The following is a 23,311-nucleotide window of genomic DNA, read 5'->3' as shown; positions in this document are numbered from 1 at the left end:
CTGCTCCAATAAATCAGATTCCTTTACACTTCAGTAATTGATCAGTATATTTCACCTGTTTGAAGCCAAAATCAGGACTGCTTGCTAAATTTGTCTTCCTCTTTCTTGAGTCCATTAGGGGGCTTTTGAAGAAAAACAATAGATAAAAAAATACTGGTGTGAATGAGGCCACATATGCCCTTGTTGTACTGTGGTGTGCTGCCACCTAGAGGCAGTACTGTGAAGTGTACTACACTTTTCCTACCTATTGACCCAACCATCTGTTCTCTTATCACATTGGACAGAGGCAGGAACTGAGCTGTGTCCCTGAATCTGGTGGAGTTTCCTCTGTAGGAAAATAACAATGGAGAGGAAGAGGATGCAGAGCCAGAAAGACAGAGAAGTCTGGGGAGCTGAGAGACCAGGAGCACACATGAAGACTGGTAGTACGGGGATATATAGAAGTCCTGTGGGGTAACTGGCGGAGACGTCTAGAAGACAGCAGCTGAAAAATGGAGCAACAGACCAAAAAGGGAAAAAAGGTACCAATCCCTGTGTATCTACGTGGTAAGGTCCACCCTGGCAATTGTATTACCACTCCTGTCACCCATTGCTGGTCGATTTCTGCTTCTCTCCTGCCAGGCCCTCGTATCACCCATCAAACGATTAGTGTCACTTAAATCTGCCCGTCGCTCAGCGGTCAGGAACAGCAGCTACAGGCGACCGCTTCACTCAGTGCCTGTGATGCCCCCCGATTTTCTCCTGGATCCCCAAATTCTTTTGCATGATTATGTGGAGAAGGAAGTAAAGGTAAGAAAATGGGGGATTTGGTAAATCTGGCCATAGACTAATTAATCTGATGATACATGAAAGCAGTTGAAGCAATGCAAATATTTAAAGGGGTCGTCCACTTAGGACAACTCATTTTCATGATTGTAGTCCCACTGCACTGATTGTGTTAGGTCCTGTCGGCAACCCAAGTCAGTTGTCATTGCTTGGTAGATGATCACTGAAGCCGTCATTGATTCTTTCTGTATGTGTTAGGGCCCATTCACACGACTGTATGGCTTTGCGGATCCGCAAAACATGGACACCGGCCATGTGTGTTTCGCAATTTGCGGACCGCACATGTCCGCAACCGTAATAGAAAATGCCTATTCTTGTCCGCGATTGCTGATAAGAATAGGACATGTTCTATCTTTTCTGCGGAGCTGCGGTACGGAATAACGGATGCGGACGGCACACAGTATGCTGTCCACATCTTTTGAGCGCCCATAGAAATGAATGGATCCGCAGACCTTCCGCAAAATTGCGGAACGGCTACGGATCCGTACATACGGTCGTGTGAATGGGACCTTAGAAAGATTCACTCTGCTCTGGTTAATACAGGGGGTCCCAAATGGGGATAAGGTTAAAAAAAAAATCTTAGGGCTCATTCAGACGACTGTATCAGTTTTGCGGATATCGGCCATGTGTGTTCTGCATTTTGCGGAATGGAAAGGCCAGCCTTAGGATAGAAATGCTTATTCTTGTTTGCAAAAACGGACAAGAATAGGATATGTTCTTTTTTCAGGGGTCAGCAACAGAAGTACGGATGCGGACAGCACACAGTGTGCTGTCCGCATCTTTTGTGGCCCTATTAAAATGAACCGCTCTGCATCTGTTCTGCAAACTTTACAGTGTAACTCTTTTTCACAGTTCCTGGGTCACCTGACATGGGTTGTAGCCTCCCTGAATCCATCAAGTCGAGATGAAATTTTGCAACTTCTGGATACAGCAAGGGTAAGAACACCCCATCCACCATGAGCATTCCTAAATCTCATGGTAAATAATGAAAGATGTTTGAATGTTTCTCCCATCATGTCTCAGGATATAACTACTATAATACTGCTCCTATGTACAAGAATATAACCACTATTATACTGCCCCTATGTACAATAATATAACTACTATAATACTGCCTCATTTGTACAAGGATATAGCTGCTTTCATGCTGCCCCTATCTATAAGAATATAACTGCTATAATACTGCTCCTATGTATAAGAATATAACTACTATAATACTGCCCCTATGGACAAGAAAATATCTACTATAATGATCTTTTTATTTAAAATCAGGCAACTGAATATTACAATATATTTACAGTAAAGTCCTAAAAAATAAATTAAAGTTACATCACATTGATAATAAACATCACAAACATTATGCAAATGCTGACACATGGATGTTCCTCCAGTACACATTATTGCAATTATTTTTCCTAACTATCTTATTGAAGAGAATCGTCACACCATCATTTCTCTCCAGCCCAAAGGACCAGAAAGACGCTCCATGTCTCCAGTCTCTCTTGGCTGCATACACATGAGCATTGCTCTTCAAATACGTTTTCTGTAGAAAGATGTTAGATCTCTCCTGAGACAGACTTTGGTAAATTGCCTGCCACCTGTTCTTAGTCTTCACACCTTTCACATAATAGAGCATATTCACAGTTTCATTTAGGTCACTTAAACTTCTTGGCCTTTTTTTTCCTCCTCCCACTGCTGTGACCTGCAGTGCCCCTTTTTTTTTTTGGTGGACACTGGGGGAATAGGTTCCTCTTTCTGAGGGTTATCCTCAGGATTGAATGAATGAACCTCTTCCTCCTGATCTTTTTTTGTTCCAGTGCATTATAACTAGGGATGAGCGAATCAACTTCATTCAATTCGCATAAAAATTAATTCTAATACTGTATGGAGGCTATGTACAAGAATATAACTACTATATTACTGCCTCCTATGTGCAAGAATATAACTTGTATAATACTTCCCTTATGTACAAGAATATAACTACTATAATACTGTCTCTATGTACAAGAATATAACTACTATAATACTGCCCCCTATGTACAAGAATATAACTACTATAATACTGCCTCCTATGTCCAAGAATATAATTACATTTTTTAACATAATGATCATAATCTTTCATACATACATGTGGAACATTCATTGCTAGAAGAATGATACATTGTTTCTCCTTCTGAAGCAACTTAAGGAACTTCCTCTCCATTGCACCCCGGAGCAGGACAGTATACTCAGTTTGTCAGCTCGGAGTCTCCTACTGACCTGGAGAGACAATGAGGAGCTCATTCTACGGATCCCCACACATGAGATTGCTGCAGCTTCCTATGTTAAGGATGATGCTCTACATCTACTGGTCCTCAAGACAGGTATGACAAGCAAATTGTCTCTGGCACTGAGAGTTCTGGCAAGTTTTGAAGTTGTTTCAATCTGAGGGTTTTTTCTTTAGGTCTTGGACTTGACCCTGTTCCAGCCTCTGGTAGCTTGGAAAGAAAACCTCCAGTTGCAAAGGCCGACAGGACTCAAGGAGGAGGTGGCTCCAAACCCATAGTGGGTGCTATGGAAAGGCGCCACACTATCTGTAGCTTAGACTGGAAGATGGCACACAAATCTCCAGATGGACGACCTAAGGGTGGAGGTAGTTTGGAGAGGAGTGGAGCAAAGCAAGAGACTGGAAGTTGGGAGAAGAGTCGTGGGGGCAAGGTGTGCAGTAATTGGGAGAGGAGAATGACATTCAGTGGCAGCTGGGAGCGACGGCAGCCTTGTGGGGTCAGCTGGGAGAGAAAACAACCCTGTGGTGGAAGCTGGGAAAAACGTCAACCCAGCGGTGGCAGCTGGGAGAGAAGACAACCTTGCGGGGGCAGCTGGGAGAGACGCCAGCCCTGTGGAGGCAGCTGGGAGAGAAGACCAGGAGGACAGAATCCTTTAGATCCCAAGGAGCCAAGTCCAGATGCCTACTGCAACTTGATAATCCTGGCTGTAGAGAACAGAGTGAGTTGATGTTGACTAGCATTACCTATGATGTACTGATCTTGTATTTACATTATGTTTTATACTCTGGTTGCAAACAAAGCTGCACTCAGGAGCCATATCCCACCAGAGCCAGTTCCCATAATGTTTTGCACCTAGGTAATCTAACATAGTAACATACATAGTTTATAAGGCTGAAAAAAGACATTTGTCCATCCAGTTTGGCCTGTTATCCTGCAAGTTGATCCAGAGGAAGGCAAAAAAAAAAACCTGTGAGGTAGAAGCCAATTTTCCCTACTTAGGCCTTTTTCACACTACCGTTTTTTTTTTTCGTTTTGCGGGCTGTTTTTTGCGTTCGTATACGGTCCGTATAATGGTTCCGCAAAAAAAACGGAATGTACTCCGTATGCATTCTGTTTACGTATTTCCGCTTTTCCGTTCCGTTGACAGATAGAACATGTCCTATTATTGCCAGCAAATCGCGTTCCGTGGCTCCATTAAAGTCAATGGGTCCGCCAAAAAAACTGAACACATACGGAAATGCATCCGTATGTCTTCCGTATCCGTTCCGTTTTTGCGGAACCATCTATTGAAAAGGTTATGCCCAGCCCAATTTTTTCTATGTAATTACTGTATACTGTATATGCCATACGGAAAAACTGAACGGAAACGGAAACAAAAAAATGGAACAGCGGATCCGTGAAAAACGGACCGCAAAGCAATAGCCATATGGTAGTGTGAAAGAGGCCTTAAGGAGAGAAAAATTCCTTCCCGACTCCAATCAGGTAATCAGAATAACTCCCTGGATCAACGACCCCTCTCTAGTAACTATAGCCTGTAATATTATTACACTCCAGAAATACATCCAGGCCCCTCTTGAACTCTTTTAGTGAACTTACCATCTCCTCAGGCAGAGAGTTCCATAGTCTCACTGCTCTTACCGTAAAGAATCCTTTTCTATGTTTGTGTACAAACCTTCTTTCCTCCAGACGCAGAGGATGTTCCCTTATCACAGTCCTGGGGATAAATAGATGATGGGAGAGATCTCTGTACTGACCCCTGATATATTTATACATAGTTATTAGATCTCCCCTCACTCGTCTTTTTTCTAAAGTGAATAACCCTAATTTTGATAATCTTTCAGGGTACTGTAGTTGCCTCATTCCAGTTATTACTTTAGTTGCCCTCCTCTGAACCCTCTCGAGCTCTGCTGTCTGTCTTGTTCACAGGAGCCCAGAACTGTACACAGTACTCCATGTGTGGTCTGACTAGTGATTTGTAGAGTGGTAGGACTATGTTCTCATCACGGGCATCTATGCCACTTTTGATGCAACCCATTATCTTATTGGCCTTGGCAGCACCTGCCTGACACTGGTTTCTACAGCTTAGTTTACTGTTCACTAAAATTCCTAGATCCTTTTCCATGTCAGTGTTAGGCCTCTTTCCCATGGGCGTGTGCGCCCCATGGTCGTGCTGCGGCCCGCATTTGCGGATCCGCAATACACGGGCGCCGTTCCGTGGGCATTCCGCATCACGGATGCGGACCCATTCACTTCAATGGGTCCGCAAATCTGGAGATGCAGAACGGAACCCTACGGAAGCACTACGGAGTGCTTCTGTGGGGTTTAGTCCCGTACTTCTGCTCCGCAAAAAGATAGAACATGTCCTATCTTTTTGCTGAACGGCCGGATCGCAGACCCATTCAAGAGAATGGGTCCGCTATGTGCTGCGGCTGCCCCACGGACGGTGTTTGTGCATTGCGGCCCGCAGCAGGACCACGGGGCGCACACGCCCGGGGGAAAGAGGCCTCACGCAGTGTTTTACCATGTAGTATGTACTGGTGACTTGCATTATTCCTTCCCATGTGCATAACTTTACATTTGCCAGTGTTAAATCTCATCTGCCACTTCTCTGCCCAAGCCTCTAATTTTTCCAGATCCATCTGTAGCTGATATTGTCCTCTTCCGTGTCAATTACTTTACACAGTTTAGTGTCATCTGCAAAAATTTATAATTTAATGCGCAAGCCTTCTACAAGATCATTAATAAATATATTGAAGATAATAGGGCCCAATACTGACCCCTGAGGTACCCCACTAGTGAGTGACCCCACCAATACTGATCCCTGAGGTACCCCACTAGTGACAGTGACCCCACCAATACTGACCCCTGAGGTACTCCACTAGTGACAGTGACCCAATCTGAGTGTACCATTAATAACCACCCTCTGTTTTCTATCACTGAGCCAGTTAACCACATACAGACAAGCATTCTCATTTTATATACTAGCTTTTTATGTGGTACAGTGTCAAATGCTTTGGAGAAGTCCAGATACACTTTGGAGAATCCATTGATTCACTGCGGTCAAATCTAGAACTTGCCTCCTCATAGAAATGGATTAAATTAGTTTGACATGACAGATCCCTCATGAAGCCATGCTGATATGGTGTTATTTGCCTATTTTCATTGATTTACTCCAAGATAGCGTCTCTTAGAAAACCGCAGATGTTAAACTTACCGGCCTATAGTTTCCGGACTCGGTTTTTGGACCCTTTTTGAATATTGGAACCACATTTGCTATGCGCCAATTCTGTGGAACACTCCCTGTCAGTATAGAGTCTGTAAATATCAGAAATAAGGGTCTGGCTATGACATTACTTAATTCTCTTAGGATAAGGGGGGTGTATGCCATCTGGTTCTGGCGATTTGTCTATTTTAATCTTTTTAAGACACCGCTGTACTTCTTCCTGGGTCATACAGGGCACTTTTAATGGGGAATTTACTTTTACATTCTGCATTTCATCTGACAGTTTATTTTCCTTAGTGAATACAGTGGAGATTTTTTTTTTTAGAGCTTTGCTTTCTCCTCATCGCTCTCTGCAACTCCCCCCTCATTACTCTGTAGAGGGCTGACAGCTTCAGATTTATACTTTTTACCATTCATATAATTGAAGAACATTTTAGGGTTAGTTTTGCTCTCTTTGGCAATTAATCTCTCGGTCTCTAGTTTGGCTGCTTTTATTTGTTTTTTACATATTTTATTTTTTTCCTTATAGTTTTTCATTGCTTCCTCCTGTTTTAGTGATTTGAATGCTTTCTTTACAGTTCTATTTATCCACATAGTTTTTTTCTTGTTCTTTAACATTTTATTCCCATAAAAGGTATGTACCTTTCACAATTAGATTTTAGGATACTTTAAAATTATCCCATTTTGTGGCTGTATTTTTTATTTTTGAGGACTTTGTCCCAGTTAGTTAGGCCTATAGCCTCTCTTAGTTGGCTAAATTTAGCTTTTTTGAAGTTTGGTATTTTTGTTCCTCCCTGAAGAAACACTCTTTTGAATGACAATTGGAAGGTTATTACTTTATGGTCACTGTTTCCCAGGTTTACCCCGACCTGCACATCTGTTGGTCTGTCAGATGTATTGGTTAATACTAAGTCCAGTATGGCCGTCCCTCTAGTCGGATCCTGAACCAGTTGGGAAAGGTAATTGTCTGGTTATTGCCAAGAACCTGTTTCCTTTATGAGATATACAAGTTTCAGTTTCCCAGTCTATATCTGGGTAGTTGAAGTCCCCCATAATAACCACCTCATTATGATCTGCCGCCTCTTCTATCTCGTTTAGGGCTCTTTCACACCTGCGTTCTTTTCTTTCGGCATAGAGTTCCGTCGTCGGGGCTCTATGCCGGAAGAATCCTGATCAGTTTTATCCTAATGCATTCTGAATGGAGTGAAATCCGTTCAGGATGCATCAGGATGTCTTCAGTTCCGGAACGGAACAATTTTTTGGCCGGAGAAAATACCGCAGCATGCTGCGCTTTTTGCTCCGGCCAAAAATCCTGAACACTTGCCGCAAGGCCGGATCCGGAATTAATGCCCATTGAAAGGCATTGATCCGGACTGAAGCTAAACGTCGTTTCGGCGCATTGCCGGATCCGATGTTTAGCTTTTTCTGAATGGTTACCATGGCTGCCGGGACGCTAAAGTCCTGGCAGCCATGGTAAAGTGTAGCGGGGAGCAGCATACTTACCGTCCGTGCGGCTCCCGGGGCGCTCCAGAGTGACGTCAGGGCGCCCCAAGCGCATGGATCACATGATCGCATGGCACGTCATCCATGCGCATGGGGCGCTCTGACGTCATTCTGGAGCGCCCCGGGAGCCGCACGGACTGTAAGTAACCCGCTCCCCCGCTCCTACTATGGCAACCAGGACTTTAATAGCTGGCTGCCATAGTAACACTGAAAGCATTTTGAAGACAGCTCCGTCTTCAAATGCTTTCAGTACACTTGCGTTTTTTCCGGATCCGGCGTGTAATTCCGGCAAGTGGAGTACACGCCGGATCCGGACAACGCAAGTGTGAAAGAGGCCTTAGTAGTAGATTTTCTGTGGACTCTGGTATATTAGGTGGTTTATAATAAACTCCTATTAGTATTTTATTATTGTTTTTGCCTCCATGTATTTCTACCCACAGTGACTCCACATGTTCATGTCCCTCACTTATATCTTCTCGGAGTGTGGGCTTTAGACAAGACTTTACATAAAGGCAAACCCCTCCCCCCTCTCTGGTTTTGGAAATTCTTTCTAAACAGACTGTAACCTTGTACATTAACCGCCCAGTCATAGCTATCATCCAGCCATGTCTCAGTTATTCCCACTAGGTCATTGTCCTCCTCACACATCACTAATTCCAGTTCCCCAGTTTTATTAGTCAGGCTTCGGGCATTAGTATACATACAATTAAGAGGTTTATGTATATTTTTTACCCTACACCTTTCCTTCTGAGCTGTTCTAGTCCCTCCTTCCATTCCTCCCCCAATCCCACTACCTTGCCCCCGGTCTCTATCTGCACTATCTTCCCATCCTGTAACATAATTACCCTCCCCAATCCCTAGTTTAAACACTCCTCCAACCTTCTAACCATCTTCTCCCCCAACACAGCTTCCCCTTTCCCATTGAGGTGCAGCCCGTCCCTACGATAGAGCCTGTAGCTGACAGAGAAGTTGGCCCAGTTCTCCAGGAACCCAAACCCCTCCTTCCTACACCAGTTCTTGAGCCACATGTTAACCTCCCTAAGCTCCCGCTGCCTTTCTTGTGTGTCTCATGGTACCGGCAGTATTTCAGAAAACGCTACCTTTGAGGTCCTTGCCCTAAGCTTTTGACCTAAATCCCTAAAATCATTTTTAAAGATGCTCCACCTACCTCTGTCATTGGTTTCGATATGGACCATGACTGCTGGATATTCTCCAGCCCCTCCCAGTAAACGGTCAACCTGATCCGCGATGTGTCGAACTTGAGCGCCAGGAAGATAACACACTGTTCAACGATCTTGGTCTGTGTGACAGATCGCCCTATCTGTACCCCTAATAATTGAGTCTCCCACTACCAGCACCTGTCTGGCCTGGCCTGCCCTGCCCTGCTATCCTGGTCCCCTTGCTTACTGGAGCTGACATTCCCCTGACTGGCAGAGGAATTGTCCGGCTGCAGCAGTGCTCTCCCTGAACCAACATCCCTCATCTGCCAACCTTGCAAACTTGTTGGGGTGTGTCAGATCAGGGCTAGCCTCCCTGGCACTCTTCCCTCTACCCCACTTTCTAACGGTTAGGCTGGGTTCACACGAGCGTTGCGGGAAAAGATGCGGGTGCGTTGCGGGAAAATGCAAGATTTTTCCGCGCGAGTGCAAAGTGTTTTAATGCGTTTTGCACGCACGTGAGAAAAATCGGCATGTTTGGTACCCAGAACCGAACCCGGACTTCTTCACAGAAGTTCGGGTTTGGGATCGGTGTTGTGTAGATTTTATTATTTTCTCTTACAACATGGTTATAAGGGAAAATAATAGCATTCTGTATTAAGAATGCTAAGTAAATTAGGGATGGAGGGGTTAAAAAAAATAAATATAAACTCACCTCATCCACTTGTTCGTGCAGCCCGGCTTGTCTCCTTTCTTCTTCTTTGAGGACCTGGGAGGAAAAGGACCTTTGGTGATGTCACTGCGCTCATCACTTGGAACATGTGATGAGCGCAGTGACGTCACCAAAGGTCCTTTTCCTCCCAGGTCCTCAAAAAAGAAAGAAAAGACAAGCCGGGCTGCGCGAACAAGTGGATGAGGTAAGTGTAATTATTTTTTAACCCCTCCATCCCTAATTTACTTAGCATTCTGTATTAAGAATGCTATTATTTTCCCTTATAACCATGTTATAAGGGAAAATAATAAAGATCGGGTCCCCATCCCGATAGTCACCTAGCAACCATGCGAGAAAATCGCACCGCATCCGCATTTGCTTGCGGATGCTTGCGATTTTCACGTAGCCCCATTCACTTCTATGGGGCCTGTGTTGCATGAAAAACACACAATATAGAGCATGCTGCGATTTTCACGCAATGCACAAGTGATACGTGAAAATCACCGCTCATCTGCACAGCCCCATTGAAGTGAATGGGTCCGGATTCAGTGCGGGTGGAATGCGTTCACCTCACGCATTGCACCCGCGTGGAATTCTCGCCTGTGTGAAAGGGGCCTTACCCAGCTAGCTACCTCACTTTCCTCAGCCTCCTCGCTACCACATCTGCCCCATAGAGTGCCTGCTCAGTGAGCAGCAAACTCTCTTCCAAATTGTCAACGCTTCTCAGTGTTGAAACTCGCCTGGTTAGATACTAGATGTGCGATTCCAAAACGGGCAATTTGCTTACATTTTGAACAAAGATATGCACCCTCAAACAGATGTTCCAGGACTGCATACATTAGACAAGTGTGGACTAACTGTCAATAATGGAACACATACTAAAAGGGCGTTACGCAAGAAAAAGAGAAAAAACAATATGGTGCAGTGATAAGAATGTAACTAACTGTAGTCCCCTCCTAAAGTCCCTGAATCTGAAGTCACATGCAACATCAGAGCATGCTCTGTACAATGAACTAGCAATAAGCGTCCGTGAGGCCTACGAGTCTCAAAACTATTCTGAAACCTGAATTTTAAATGCAGCTCTTGGTTTCACTATAGGAGAAATTAAGTAACTTAAGATCGGTTTAAAATAACGAAAACAAAGTACAGGTAACAGTAATTTAAAATATACTGTATGTACAATGGTATATGGCATTCCTACTCATTAGAACATACAAATTGCAGTATAATAAAGGGAAATAGTGGTCAGAACTGGTAAAACAGGAAGTCTCAACATTATATCATGCCATGAATTTAATCTTGTAAATTTTTTACAGGATGCTGCAGAAGAATCTTGTGCGCTCATCTGCCAAGTTTTCCAGATTATCTATGGAGATCAGAGCATTGAATGTGTGGACCGAGCCGGCTATCATTATACTTCCCCTCCGGAGAGGCCATGGCTGTCACGTTGTAAGATGTTGGTTTGGGACAGGGACTTGGTGTGCTACAGCTGTCAGTCTGTGGGGTGTGTACTTAATCATATAGGGTCGTAGGAACATCCTTGTGTTCCTTATGCTGCACTGGTTTCAATGGATCCTAGTGAATAGTCCTGAATATTGACTCATTTTATATGTGTGTAGATGGTAGGCGCACACATAGGGGGAGATTTATCAAACTGGTGTGAAGTAGAACTGGCCTAGTTGCCCATAGCAAACAACCAGATTCCACATTTCATTTATCAAAGGAGCTGTAAAAAATGCCAGTTCTGCTTTACACCAGTTTGATACATTTCCCCCATAGTCTTTGAAAGTCTGGGGTAAAACATTGTGTAGGGTCAGGAAAAAAGAAACAAGGTATAGTTTCTAAAAACCAAGCTTATAACGGTTTCATAATGTACCTAAATAATACCACCATAATGGCACCATAACACGCCCAGACCACAGTGCCATATTGTGCCCAACTAATATTTTCAGAACATGTCCTAATACCAGTGCCTAAATAATGCCATCACAAAATCCCCACACCACAGTGGACAACGTACGGCGGTGTTATTTAAGTACAATATGGCAAATAGCAGTGCCCAAATAATATCTCCATAACATGTCCTAATACCAGAATACAAATACCAGTGCCTACATAATACCAGCATACAATATCCATGTTCCATATTGTACTTCAAGAGGTTTTCCAGGCTCCTGATATTCATGAGCTACCGTAGAGGACTTGAACATCCAATAGTCAGATCACTTCTCCCATAGACTACAATGAATTACCAGCAGAAGGCCCGAGGCTGCTACACCAAACAAGCTGCTTCCCCTGGTCTCAGCACTCCCAGGGAAAGATCTCTCGGATACCGTGGTCCAAAAACGACCACACCATCTGTGGAGTTAAAAGTCTGTGATCAGCGTTATTGCTAATTACACACTTTACCTCCGAGTGTCTGCTGTGTAACAGCAGGCACCTTCGGTCTATGGCACCCGCTTAGCTTCTGAGTGGCCATCTTTAAAAACCTGACATGTGCCGTACATGTCGGGAAGGAGTTAACATCCAATCAGCACCCCGCATCTCTATAGATCAGCTGTTCCCTGCAGCCTCTGGTGCTGGAACTAGCACTTTGCAAGGAACAGGAAGCAGTACTGTGTTACAGCAGCTAAGTTCTCACTGAAGTGAATTACCACTTTGCTGCAGTAACCCAGCACGGCCGCTGCATTATGAACAGAGCTGTGCTTCCTGTTCCATTCAAAGTGCTGGTTCCAGTGCCGTAGTCTGCAGGGAACAGCTGATCTGTAGGGATGCGGGGTGTCAAACCCTCACTGATCAGATATTAACTCCTTCCAGACATGTATGGCGCCTGCTCAGAAGCTGAGTGGAGCCATAGACCGCAGGTGCCTGTTGTTTTTCACAGCAGACACTGGGAGGTAAAGTCTGTAGTAGTTAGCAATAACGTCGATCAGGCTCCGAGGCCTGCAACAGAGATGTTCCTATGGAGCCCTGCCATAGGACATAACAAATCTCTAATAGACTGCAATGGTAATCTATTGCAGTCTATGGGAGAAGTGATCTGATGTTGCATATTCAAGTCCTCTAGGGCAGGGGTACTCAACTAGTTTTATTAAAGGTCCACATACCAGGGTCTGCAGTCAGGTGAAGGTCCGAGCTGAACGCCAACAGTAAAGATGCCATGCGATCATGTGATCCATGCACGTGGGGCGCTCTGACGTTATAGTGGAGCGCCCCGGGTAAGTCCCAGAATTAGTAATGGCCACATTAGTGCCCCAGTAAGAATAATGTCCCCATTAGTGCCCCCAGTAAGAGTATTGCCCCCATTAGTGCCCCCCTTCTCTGCTTTTGCAAAAAAATAAAAAATATTAGCATTCACCTGGCTGCGGTGAACATTCGCTGCTGACTGCACGCTCAGGACCGGTGCTCCAACGTGATGGCGTCTTGTAGGTCCTGTCCTGAGCTTCTAGTCAGCAGGGAGTGTTCTCCACAGCGTGAGCAAATGGAGGTGGAGGTACCGTAATACAGTGTTTCCCAACCAGTGTGCCTCCAGCTGTTGCAAAACTACAACTCCCAGCATGCCCGCACAGCCAAAGGCTGTCCAGGCATTCTGGGAGTTGTAGTTTTGCAACAGCTGGAGGCACACTGGTTGGGAAACACTGCCGTAATATATATATTTTTTTACTAGCACAAGTAGCGGTGGAGGTAAAGGCTGTACTAATGGGCGTTCCATGATGGAAGCGCTCATTAGTAAGGGTACTTTCACACTTGCAGCAGGATGGATCCGACAGGCTGCTCACCCTGTCAGATCCATCTTGCCACTACTTCGCCGTGCCGCTGCTCTGTGCCCATCGACTATAATGGGGATGGGGGCAGAGTTACGGCGCAGCACGGTGAGAGGCCGCCAGACTAAAAGTACTACATGTCCGACTTTTTCGTCTGGCGGCCCCCTCAATATAATAAACATTGGTGGCGCAGTGCGCCCCCCCTCAAATTAATAAACATTGGTGGCGCAGTGCGCCCCCCTCAAAATAATAAACATTGGTGGCGCAGTGCGCCCCCCTCAATATAATAAACATTGGTGGCGCAGTGTGCCCCCCAACATAATAAACATTGGTGGCGCAGTGTGCCCCCCAACATAATAAACATTGGTGGCGCAGTGCGCCCCCCTCAATATAATAAACATTGGTGGCGCAGTGTGCCCCCCAACATAATAAACATTGGTGGCGCAGTGTGCCCCCCAACATAATAAACATTGGTGGCGCAGTGTGCCCCCCAACATAATAAACATTGGTGGCGCAGTGTGCCCCCCAACATAATAAACATTGGTGGCGCAGTGTGCCCCCCAATATAATAAACATTGGTGGCGCAGTGTGCCCCCCAATATAATAAACATTGGTGGCGCAGTGCGCCCCCCTCAATATAATAAACATTGGTGGCGCAGTGTGCCCCCCCAACATAATAAACATTGGTGGCGCAGTGTGCCCCCCAACATAATAAACATTGGTGGCGCAGTGTGCCCCCCAATATAATAAACATTGGTGGCGCAGTGTGCCCCCCAATATAATAAACATTGGTGGCGCAGTGCGCCCCCCAACATAATAAACATTGGTGGCGCAGTGCGCCCCCCTCAATATAATAAACATTGGTGGCGCAGTGTGCCCCCCCAACATAATAAACATTGGTGGCGCAGTGTGCCCCCCAACATAATAAACATTGGTGGCGCAGTGTGCCCCCCAATATAATAAACATTGGTGGCGCAGTGTGCCCCCCAATATAATAAACATTGGTGGCGCAGTGCGCCCCCCAACATAATAAACATTGGTGGCGCAGTGTGCCCCCCAATATAATAAACATTGGTGGCGCAGTGCGCCCCCCCAATATAATAAACATTGGTGGCGCAGTGGGCAGTGCCAATGAGGGTTAAAAAATAATTTACTCACCTCCTCCAGTTGATCGATTAGCTGCCGGTCTCCAGTTCTTACTTCTTTCTTCAGGACCTGTGGTGACATCACTGAGCTCATCACATGATCCATCACCATGGTAATGGGCCATGTGATGAGCTCAGTGACGTCACCACAGGTCCTGAAGAAAGAAGTAAGAACAGGAGTCCGGCAGTTAAGCGATCAACTGGAGGAGGTGAGTTAATTTTCTTTTATTATTTTTAACCCTCATTGGCACTTCCCACTGAGCCACCAATGTTTATTATAATGGGGAAGGGGGGGGGGCACTGCGCACCAATGTTTCTTATACTAGGGGGGGGGGGGGCGCACTGCGCCACCAATGTTTCTTATACTGGGGTGTTAGGGCGGGGGGGGGCGCACTGTGCCACCAACGTTTCTTATACAAATACAGGAGGAGGGTGCCGGAATCAAATAGCCGGCACCCGACCTTTGTGACAGGGGGCTGCGATCAGCTACAATAAACCCCTCAGGTACCGCACCTGAAGGGTTAACTCAACTGCAGCTGATCGCAGCTCCCTGTCACAGAGGTCGGGTGCCGGCTATTTGATTCCGGCACCCGCCTCCTGTATTTGTAATACAGGTCAGTTTTCTTCATTGGTGGCGCAGTGGCCACAGCCCCTCCCCTCCTCCTCCTGCCTCTTCTTATTGGCAGCGGCGGGGGCAGCAGCACAGGGGGGAGGGAGAGACTCCTCCTGCGCTGCTGAGAACGATCATCTCCTGTGCCCCCCGCTGTATTGAGCAGAGCTGCCAGAGTGTGCAGGAGGAGGAGCGCTACATGTGGAGGAAGCCCTGTCTCACTGCGCTGTGGGACAGGTGGAAGTGCGCCGGTAAGCTCCTCCTCCTGCACGGCACAGTGTGCAGGAGAGGAGCAGCGCTCTGAACGATGGCCGGGGTCCGGACAACTGGCGGCCGTGGTCCGTATTTGGACCGCGGTCCGCCAGTTGAGTACCCCTGCTCTAGGGGGACTTTAAAAAAAAATATAAAACAAAACAAAATGGCTGATTCATAATTTTTTTTGTCGAAGCGACCTAGCCAAAAAAATTTAATAAAAAGTGATCAGTCATACACCCCCCAAATGGCATAAATATCAACTAATGAGGCCTCACACTGCTCCACAGATGTAACTAAAAAAAAGTTGGGGGTCAGAATATGATGATGCCAAGGAAAAAAAATTTACAAACTTTCTTGTGTTTTAATACTTAAAAAATACTTTAAAAAAAAAAAAAAACACACTACAGGTGAAACTCGAAAAATTAGAATATCAAAGTAAAAGTTCATTTATTTCCGTAATGCAACTTAAAATTAGAATATTGTGAAAAGGTTCAATATTCTAGGCTCAAAGTGTCACACTGTAGTCAGCTGATTAATCCATACCCCCTGAGCAAAGGGGACCTGAGATTGTGACTTTGGGTTTTCATAAGCTGTAAGCCATAATCATCCAAATTATAACAAATAAAGGCTTGAAATAGACTCATTACATGCAAAGCGAGATATCTCATATGTTACCGTTTCACCTTTTAAGTTGCATTACTGAAATAAATGAACTTTGCACAATATTCTAATGTTTCGAGTTTCACCTGTATATAAATGTGGTTTCATTGTACCGTATTTATACTCACCCGAAGAATGAAGTAACAGGTCAGTTCTACCGTACAGGGAACATCTTAAAAAGAAGCCCATAAAACTGGCAGAATTACGTTTTTTTTTTTCTAATTTCTCGCGATTGGAATTTTTTCCCTCCGGCTTCCCACTAAATCATATGCAATATTAAATGGTGCCATTAGAAAGTAAAACTGGTCATAAAAAAAACAGCCCTCATACGGGTATGTGTGCCGAAAAATAAAAAAAAGTTATGGCTCCCGAAAGGCAGGGAGTAAAAAACGAGAATGCAAACACTGAAAATCAATTAGTCAGGAAGGAGTTAATGACATTAAGATCAGGAGCCTGGAAAACCTCTTTAAATAAAACTGCAACACAGTGTACAAATAACATTGCCATATCGTGTGCAAGTAACGCTGCTATACAGTGTCTAAATACCACCATAATGTTCCCAAAGAACATGGCGGAGTCTGAAGACGGACACGGTTCCTGTTGCATGATATATACTTAGTTTGGGTTGGATCTGGAGGGGGTCTTGTCCCATTGGCTTCAGCACCTCTAAATTGTGATGTCATGTGTGGTGTCTCTAGGCCCAAAAATGAAATGATGGTAGATCCGGGCTGTTTGTCCCACTTATAACCCGGCCCTGGATTCACATTAATGCTAGTCTTATTTCAGGTGACAGCTCGCATACAGAAGGGACTTTTTCATACGATGCCGACTTCAGCTGCTGCAGCTCCTTGTGAGTAAATGAAGCTGGGGCCCTGGGACGATAGACAGGATGGAAATATTTTTTTTAAAGGGAAATTCCACCCAAACCTCATATTCCTCTCTGTTTCCAGCAATGGGTCCCATGATACATTTGAAGTGCATTACAGTGGAGAATCGTCTCCTTCGTTCGCAGTGTCTGAGCAGAGTCTGGCGTCTGGAGTCAGTGATTGCGATCAAAATGGCGTAGCTCTGGAGCAGCTGCAGGACTACATGATAACTGTGAGTACTTACGTGACCCTCCCGTTGCTGAGAATTACAAATATCAGCATGCCTTGATCGGTACGGTGTGACTTATGTACACTGCAGATGTAAACCCAGGAGTCACCCAAGGGTATGTTCACATATGCGTTTACAAATCCGCAGACTGCTACAGCCTCAGAATTGACCAGATCCGACCTAGCCGGATAATGCTGTGCATGGCCACATCCACATTGACTATGATGGGATCTGGATGCTTTCTGGCAAAATGCCAGCTTTCAGCCTGACAAAAAGTTGTGCGGCGGACAGAACCCCGGCCCGATTCACTATAATGGGGGCCAGCTGAGATCTGGCCGCAACCCACCAAAAATGCGCTATTTGCGGTATTTGTCCGGCCGCTCCTTGGCATATTTGCCGAGATGCGGTTGGATCTCCACTGGCCCCCATTATAGTGAATGGGGCCGGATGGAATTCCAGCAGTGCGCGGTTGAGCCTGGCCAGGGACAGATCCGACAGGCTGTTCGCAGCCGGGACAGCCTGCCAGATCTGTTTCATGCATATTTAAAACCAGCCTTACCGGAGCGTTTACCCCCCTTCCTTACCAGGCCTATCTAACTGCAAATAACGGATTCATTTCTCAGCCAGCCTACATGTATTTGATATTTTTCAAAAGACACTTTAGACCTTTCTTATGTGCCATTAGATGACATATATTGAAAAAAAAAATTTTAAGGCAAAAATGTGAAAATTATGATAAAAAAAAATTTATAATTTTTTTTTCCTGTTACAAAAGATTTCAAGACAAAACATTTCTAAAACCATTACTGAATGTTTGTACCGTGAAAATGGACGCTGTGTGTGTAATTTATCTACTGGCTGGACCCGCCGCAAGACCTCAAAGGACTAAAGCGTAGTTTGGAGGCTGTTTTTTTTCTATTGCTGGTTCTATGGCACCATGCTGCCAAAACACTAGAAGCTCCTGCAAAGTGACTTTTATGTTGACCCACTAAGGTATATAAGGGGAAATTTGGACTGTTTAAGCTTTTGGCTTTTTTTACATAAAATTTTTTAAATGAAAAAAATATGAAAAAGTTTGTATATTTTATACTAAATAGAACAAAATATTTTTATGAAAGCAAGAAAAAAAAAGTCTGTACGTTTATATACATGTACGTATATTTTAAAACACAAAGGGGGAGATTTATCAAACTGGTGTAAAGTAGAACTGGCTTAGTTGCCCATAGCAACCAATCAGATTCAACCTTTCATTTTCTAAAGGAGCTGTGAAAAAAACGATAGGTGGAATCTGATTGGTTGCTATGGGCAACTAAGCCAGTTCTACTTTACACCAGTTTGATAAATCTCCCCCAAAGTCCGCTATACTATTGCTAAAACTAAATTTTTCATGAATGAAAAAGAGGGAAAATTGTGTGTGTACATAGTCTGATACTATTGCTAAAACCAGTAACTATAGCTATCTTTATTATTTTCTTTATTCCACTTTTTAATTTTTACTTTTTATTTTATCTTTTTGTAGCGGAAAAAAGTGAATTAACCCCTTCATGACTGCCAGGGGTTAAAGGGTTTGTCTGACTTCAGCAAGTGGCATTTATAATGTAGAGAAAGTTAATACAAGGCACTTACTAATGTATTGTGATTCTCCAATTTGCTTCCTTTTCTGACATGATACATTTTTCCATCGCATTACACATGTCTCGTTTCCATGGTTACGACCCTGGATTGCAGGGCGGTCGTAACCATAGAAACAAGCAGTGTATAATGCGATGGAAACATGAATCCAGCCAGCAAAGGAGGCAATTTGGACAATCACAATACATTAGTAACTGCGTTGTATTCACTTTCTCTACATAATTAATGCCATTTGCGGACGTGAAACAACCCCTTCAATACACAAACTGCAGGCTCATAATTTTACTGCCAGCAGGGGGCGCTCTCACATCAAGATGGATAACTGTACACAGTGATGCCATGCAAGGAGGCCACTTTCAAGGATACTTACTGTGACCGCAGCTGTCTAATGCCAGCACAGTCACAGAGAACTGCAGCGCCATGGGAAGCCGGCAGGTCGCAGTGTAACTAGACTAGGGCTGCACGATTAATCAAAGTTATCGATAATATTCGATAACTGGATTCGTTGTCGACAAATCCCATTTTCGAATAATCGGCCGATTTGTTGTTATGCGGGCGGGAGCTGGCGGTTTACTTTAACTTTAAATCAGGTTCAGCGCATCTTTATTACCTTACAACGAAGCTCCAGTAACAGGCAGAGCGGGCGGCGGCATAACGTCACTCATATGACGCGCCTGCTCCGCCGGCTTCATTCATAAAGTGGGCGGAGCAGGTGCATCACGTGAGTGAATGACGTTACGCTCCCATAACAGCGCCACAGATTCCTCCCCCATAACAGCGCCATCCACAGATCCCTCCCATAACAGCGCCATCCACAGATCCCCCCCCCCCAAATAACAGCGCCATCCAGATTCCCCCCCAATAACAGCGCCATCCACAGATCCCTCCCATAACAGCGCCAGCCACAGATTCCCCCCCCCCATAACAGCGCCATCCACAGATCCCCCCCCCAATAACAGCGCCATCCACAGATCCCTCCCATAACAGCGCCAGCCACAGATTCCCCCCCATAACAGCGCCAGCCACAGATTCCCCCCCCATAACAGCGCCATCCAGATCCCCCCCCCCCAATAACAGCGCCAGCCACAGATTCCCCCCCCCTAACAGCGCCATCCAGATCCCCCCCCCCCAATAACAGCGCCAGCCACAGATTCCCCCCCCATAACAGCGCCATCCACAGATCCCCCAATAACAGCGCCATCCACAGATCCCCCAATAACAGCGCCATCCACAGATCCCTCCCATAACAGCGCCATCCACAGATTCCCCCCCCATAACAGCGCCATCCACAGATCCCTCCCATAACAGCGCCATCCACAGATCCCTCCCATAACAGCGCCATCCACAGATCCCTCCCATAACAGCGCCATCCACAGATCCCTCCCATAACAGCGCCATCCACAGATCCCTCCCATAACAGCGCCATCCACAGATTTCTCCCCCCAATAACAGCGCCATCCACAGATCCCTCCCATAACAGCGCCATCCACAGATCCCCCCCCCAATAACAGCGCCATCCAGATTCCCCCCCCCAATAACAGCGCCATCCACAGATCCCTCCCATAACAGCGCCAGCCACAGATTCCCCCCCCAATAACAGCGCCATCCACAGATTCCCCCATAACAGCGCCATCCACAGATCCCCCATAACAGTATCATCCACAGATCCCCATAACAGTATCATCCACAGATCCCCCATAATAGTGTGTCATCCACAGATCCCCCATAAGTGTCATCCACAATTTGTTTTAATATGGCCTTTGAACATAATTTTTAAAGTAAAAATCATATAAACCCCTTTTTTTGTCATTTTGGTGTTTTTTCCTAATTAATCTATGAAATTATCGACAACTGATCGATTATTCAAATAATAGCTGCAGCCATAAACTAGAATTTTTTTTACAGTATGTTACAAATAAGAGCTTAACACCAAAACGTATATAGCTGTGCATTGGTAAGCAAAAGGTTAAAGATCAGAGTGTAAGAAGTCTACATAATAGTTGTCTTTGTCTAGTTGAGGAACAAGCTGGCCCCTATGGAGATTTATCGGTTCGCCTGCCTCTTACGTGAATATCGTCTTGGGATGGATGTGAAGGACTACTGTCGAGAGCTACTCCAACTGTACGGAGAGAATAGAAAATTTCTCCTTCTGGGTGAGAACTGTCAGAAATTGCCATAAAACGTCAGAATCCTGTGTTGACATAGCCAAAATGTATCATCCAGTTATCTACAGTGGCCACTAGTGGGAGCTTACTGCATACTGTTTTATCAAGTTCAATGTATACATTGTATGCAGAGAGCTCCCTCTATTGGTGGTTATAGACGACCTGAATATTATCATGTAACTATAAATTGGAGCCCTGTATCATAAAAATGTAGTGCCTATATATTTTATGACATTCCTAGGTTTATTCTTGTTTTCCTTGGCAGGACTGAGGCCGTTCATCCCTGACATGGACATTGGCTACTTTGAAGGATTCCTAGAGAGTATAGGAATTCGTGATGGAGGAATTCTGACTGACAGTTTTGGAAGGATCAAGCGCAGCATGAGTAACACATCTGCCTCAGCCGTGCGCAGTTATGACAGCTGCTCGCCAGGGTCCAACCGCTTCAACCGCATGATCACAGACATCACTCATAACATAGAGGCTTTAGCTAGGGATGACGATGATTCTGAAGACGATGATTTCCTGTGACAAACCAGCATACTTGGGGCAGGGGTATGCTAAATTATATTGTAAAGAGCGATTTCTGGCACTGTTCTGGAGGGGTACTGCGCTGAGGTTTTCCAATGTCTCATGCTTTCAGATGAGATGTGAAGGGGTTGACAGGACTAGAAGACCATGGGCTGCCGTCTTCTAGTAACCACACCTCCATTGGTTTTGTCTGGTGTTCAGCTCTGCTCTACTAAAGTGAATAGGGCTACGCTGCAGTACCAAACCCAACCTGTGTCCAGGCCTGGCGCCGTTTCAAAAAACTATCCGTTATAGCTTTCCTTAAATGAGAAAACTGTATCTAGTGATACAAGCATCAAATATGCTTTATGATGACCTCATATAGAAGGTCAACTATAACAAGGCAGAAAGGTGTGCACATTAGTTATTTCCAAAAATAAATGAAAACTGAGCCTCTGCTGCAACCAGAATAGCTACCTTACATCTATGTGGCATCAGAGGGTCAGCTGTTTCTTTTTGGAAAGCGCTAATTTGCATATCTTTTCCCCAAAATCCAAAGGAGCATTGTATGGCCTATAAAAGAAGTCTTAGGCGCTCTCCATGAGGAGAAATAGTACTCCCCTCCAAATTATAACAAGGCAGGTGTTAATTGTGGTTGTCACATATTTGTTAGTAACAACCAATGTGGGGGTGACCACAGGCCCCTGTAAATGCAGCAATAATCAACAATGGTTATATTACTAAATGAGTAGCAATGTGCCATGCAGGGTTCTGGGAAAGTTGGGTGACAAACTTTGGTGGCACTGTAATGGACTCCAACAACATCTACTGCTGCGACGTGGCAGAATATTATCATTCCCAACTTGACAAGTGATGTATTTAGTAGATTTTTGCATTTAGGTTATGTTTCTCCTATTAAAGGCATCTGCGGGTGCAGTGCTGGGTTGTCTACGTACTGCTTTGATTAACAAAGGATGCATGGGATCATAGCAGTGCAGGGATTTGAAATGTTCGCCAGTCAACATGCTTTAGCAAGAAACCCAGTGAAAACCAGGCTTCACTACTGGTTTGGGCTCACAATAACTGATGGAAATAACTGACCAAATAACTGAAGTGTGAACTTGGCCTAACATGGTTTTGGTGGGGAAAGTGAAAGAACAGGAGGTAATTCATACATCTGAAGGATGGGGTTGAGCGATATACCAGTGTCCATGGTATTAAGAAACAGCGATATCACCATTTCCTAATAACCGCAGTGTTTAATGACATCATAGGAGCGGTCGCATGAGTGCCGACCACTCCTGAAAGGTTCACATCCTGCCGCCTGCTTACATGTCAGTCCCCGCAGCGGCCGCATCTTCCTAGTTCCCTTACGTCCTAACCTTAGACCTCAAGGATGCTTATCTCCATATTCCCATCCATCCTGGGTCCAGAAGATTCTTAAGGATCGCGGTAAACATCGGGGGGGGGGGGGGGGGGGTCCTAAGACATTTTCAGTTTGTAGCCCTCCCGTTTGGGATTTCTTCAGCCCCACACGCTTTCACCAAGGTGGTGGTCTCTGTGGTGGCCGCTCTAAGGCTTCAGGGCCTGAGTATAGTTCCATACCTGGAGGACTGGCTCCTCAGAGCTCCTTCCCAAGCGATCCTGTCCCAACACATCCAACAGGCTGTTAACATTCCTGCATCAGTTGGGATGGATAATCAATTGGGACAAATCCCAACTTCAGCCGGCCACCTTGGTAAGGTTCCTGGGATTCATGGTGGATTCAGTCAGGATGACTATTCATCT

General features: G+C 45.2%; 1 protein-coding gene across 2 annotated transcripts; it reads left to right on the top strand.

The window, feature by feature from the left end:
• The first annotated feature begins 307 nt into the window (after positions 1–307).
• CCM2L (CCM2 like scaffold protein) lies at positions 308–22,872 on the top strand. Of its 2 annotated transcripts, XM_040438843.1 has the most exons (11): positions 308–521; positions 622–789; positions 1,678–1,761; positions 3,005–3,188; positions 3,269–3,679; positions 3,710–3,810; positions 11,004–11,136; positions 16,908–16,971; positions 17,072–17,219; positions 20,863–21,001; positions 21,279–22,872. In XM_040438843.1, the coding sequence occupies exons 1-11, from the start codon at positions 492–494 to the stop codon at positions 21,542–21,544; spliced, it is 1,728 nt and encodes a 575-aa protein (XP_040294777.1). In that variant the 5' UTR covers positions 308–491; the 3' UTR covers positions 21,545–22,872. The 2 variants fall into 2 exon arrangements, with proteins under 2 accessions (XP_040294777.1, XP_040294776.1); XM_040438842.1 differs by having other exon boundaries at positions 311–521; positions 3,269–3,810; positions 21,279–22,870.
• Positions 22,873–23,311: the final 439 nt, after the last annotated feature.

Source organism: Bufo bufo, chromosome 6, assembly GCF_905171765.1.
Source record: "Bufo bufo chromosome 6, aBufBuf1.1, whole genome shotgun sequence".
NCBI lineage: Eukaryota > Metazoa > Chordata > Amphibia > Anura > Bufonidae > Bufo > Bufo bufo.
The sequence above is the reverse complement of the archived record's forward strand: the minus strand, read 5'-3'. Positions and strand labels throughout refer to the sequence as shown.

Coding starts and splice junctions, on each gene's coding strand:
- CCM2L (XM_040438842.1), top strand. CDS start 492: ATGGAGCAACAGACCAAAAAGGGAAAAAAG. Junction 3,811..11,003: donor TCCTGGCTGTAGAGAACAGA/GTGAGTTGATGT, acceptor AATTTTTTACAG/GATGCTGCAGAAGAATCTTG. Junction 21,002..21,278: donor TAGAAAATTTCTCCTTCTGG/GTGAGAACTGTC, acceptor TTTCCTTGGCAG/GACTGAGGCCGTTCATCCCT.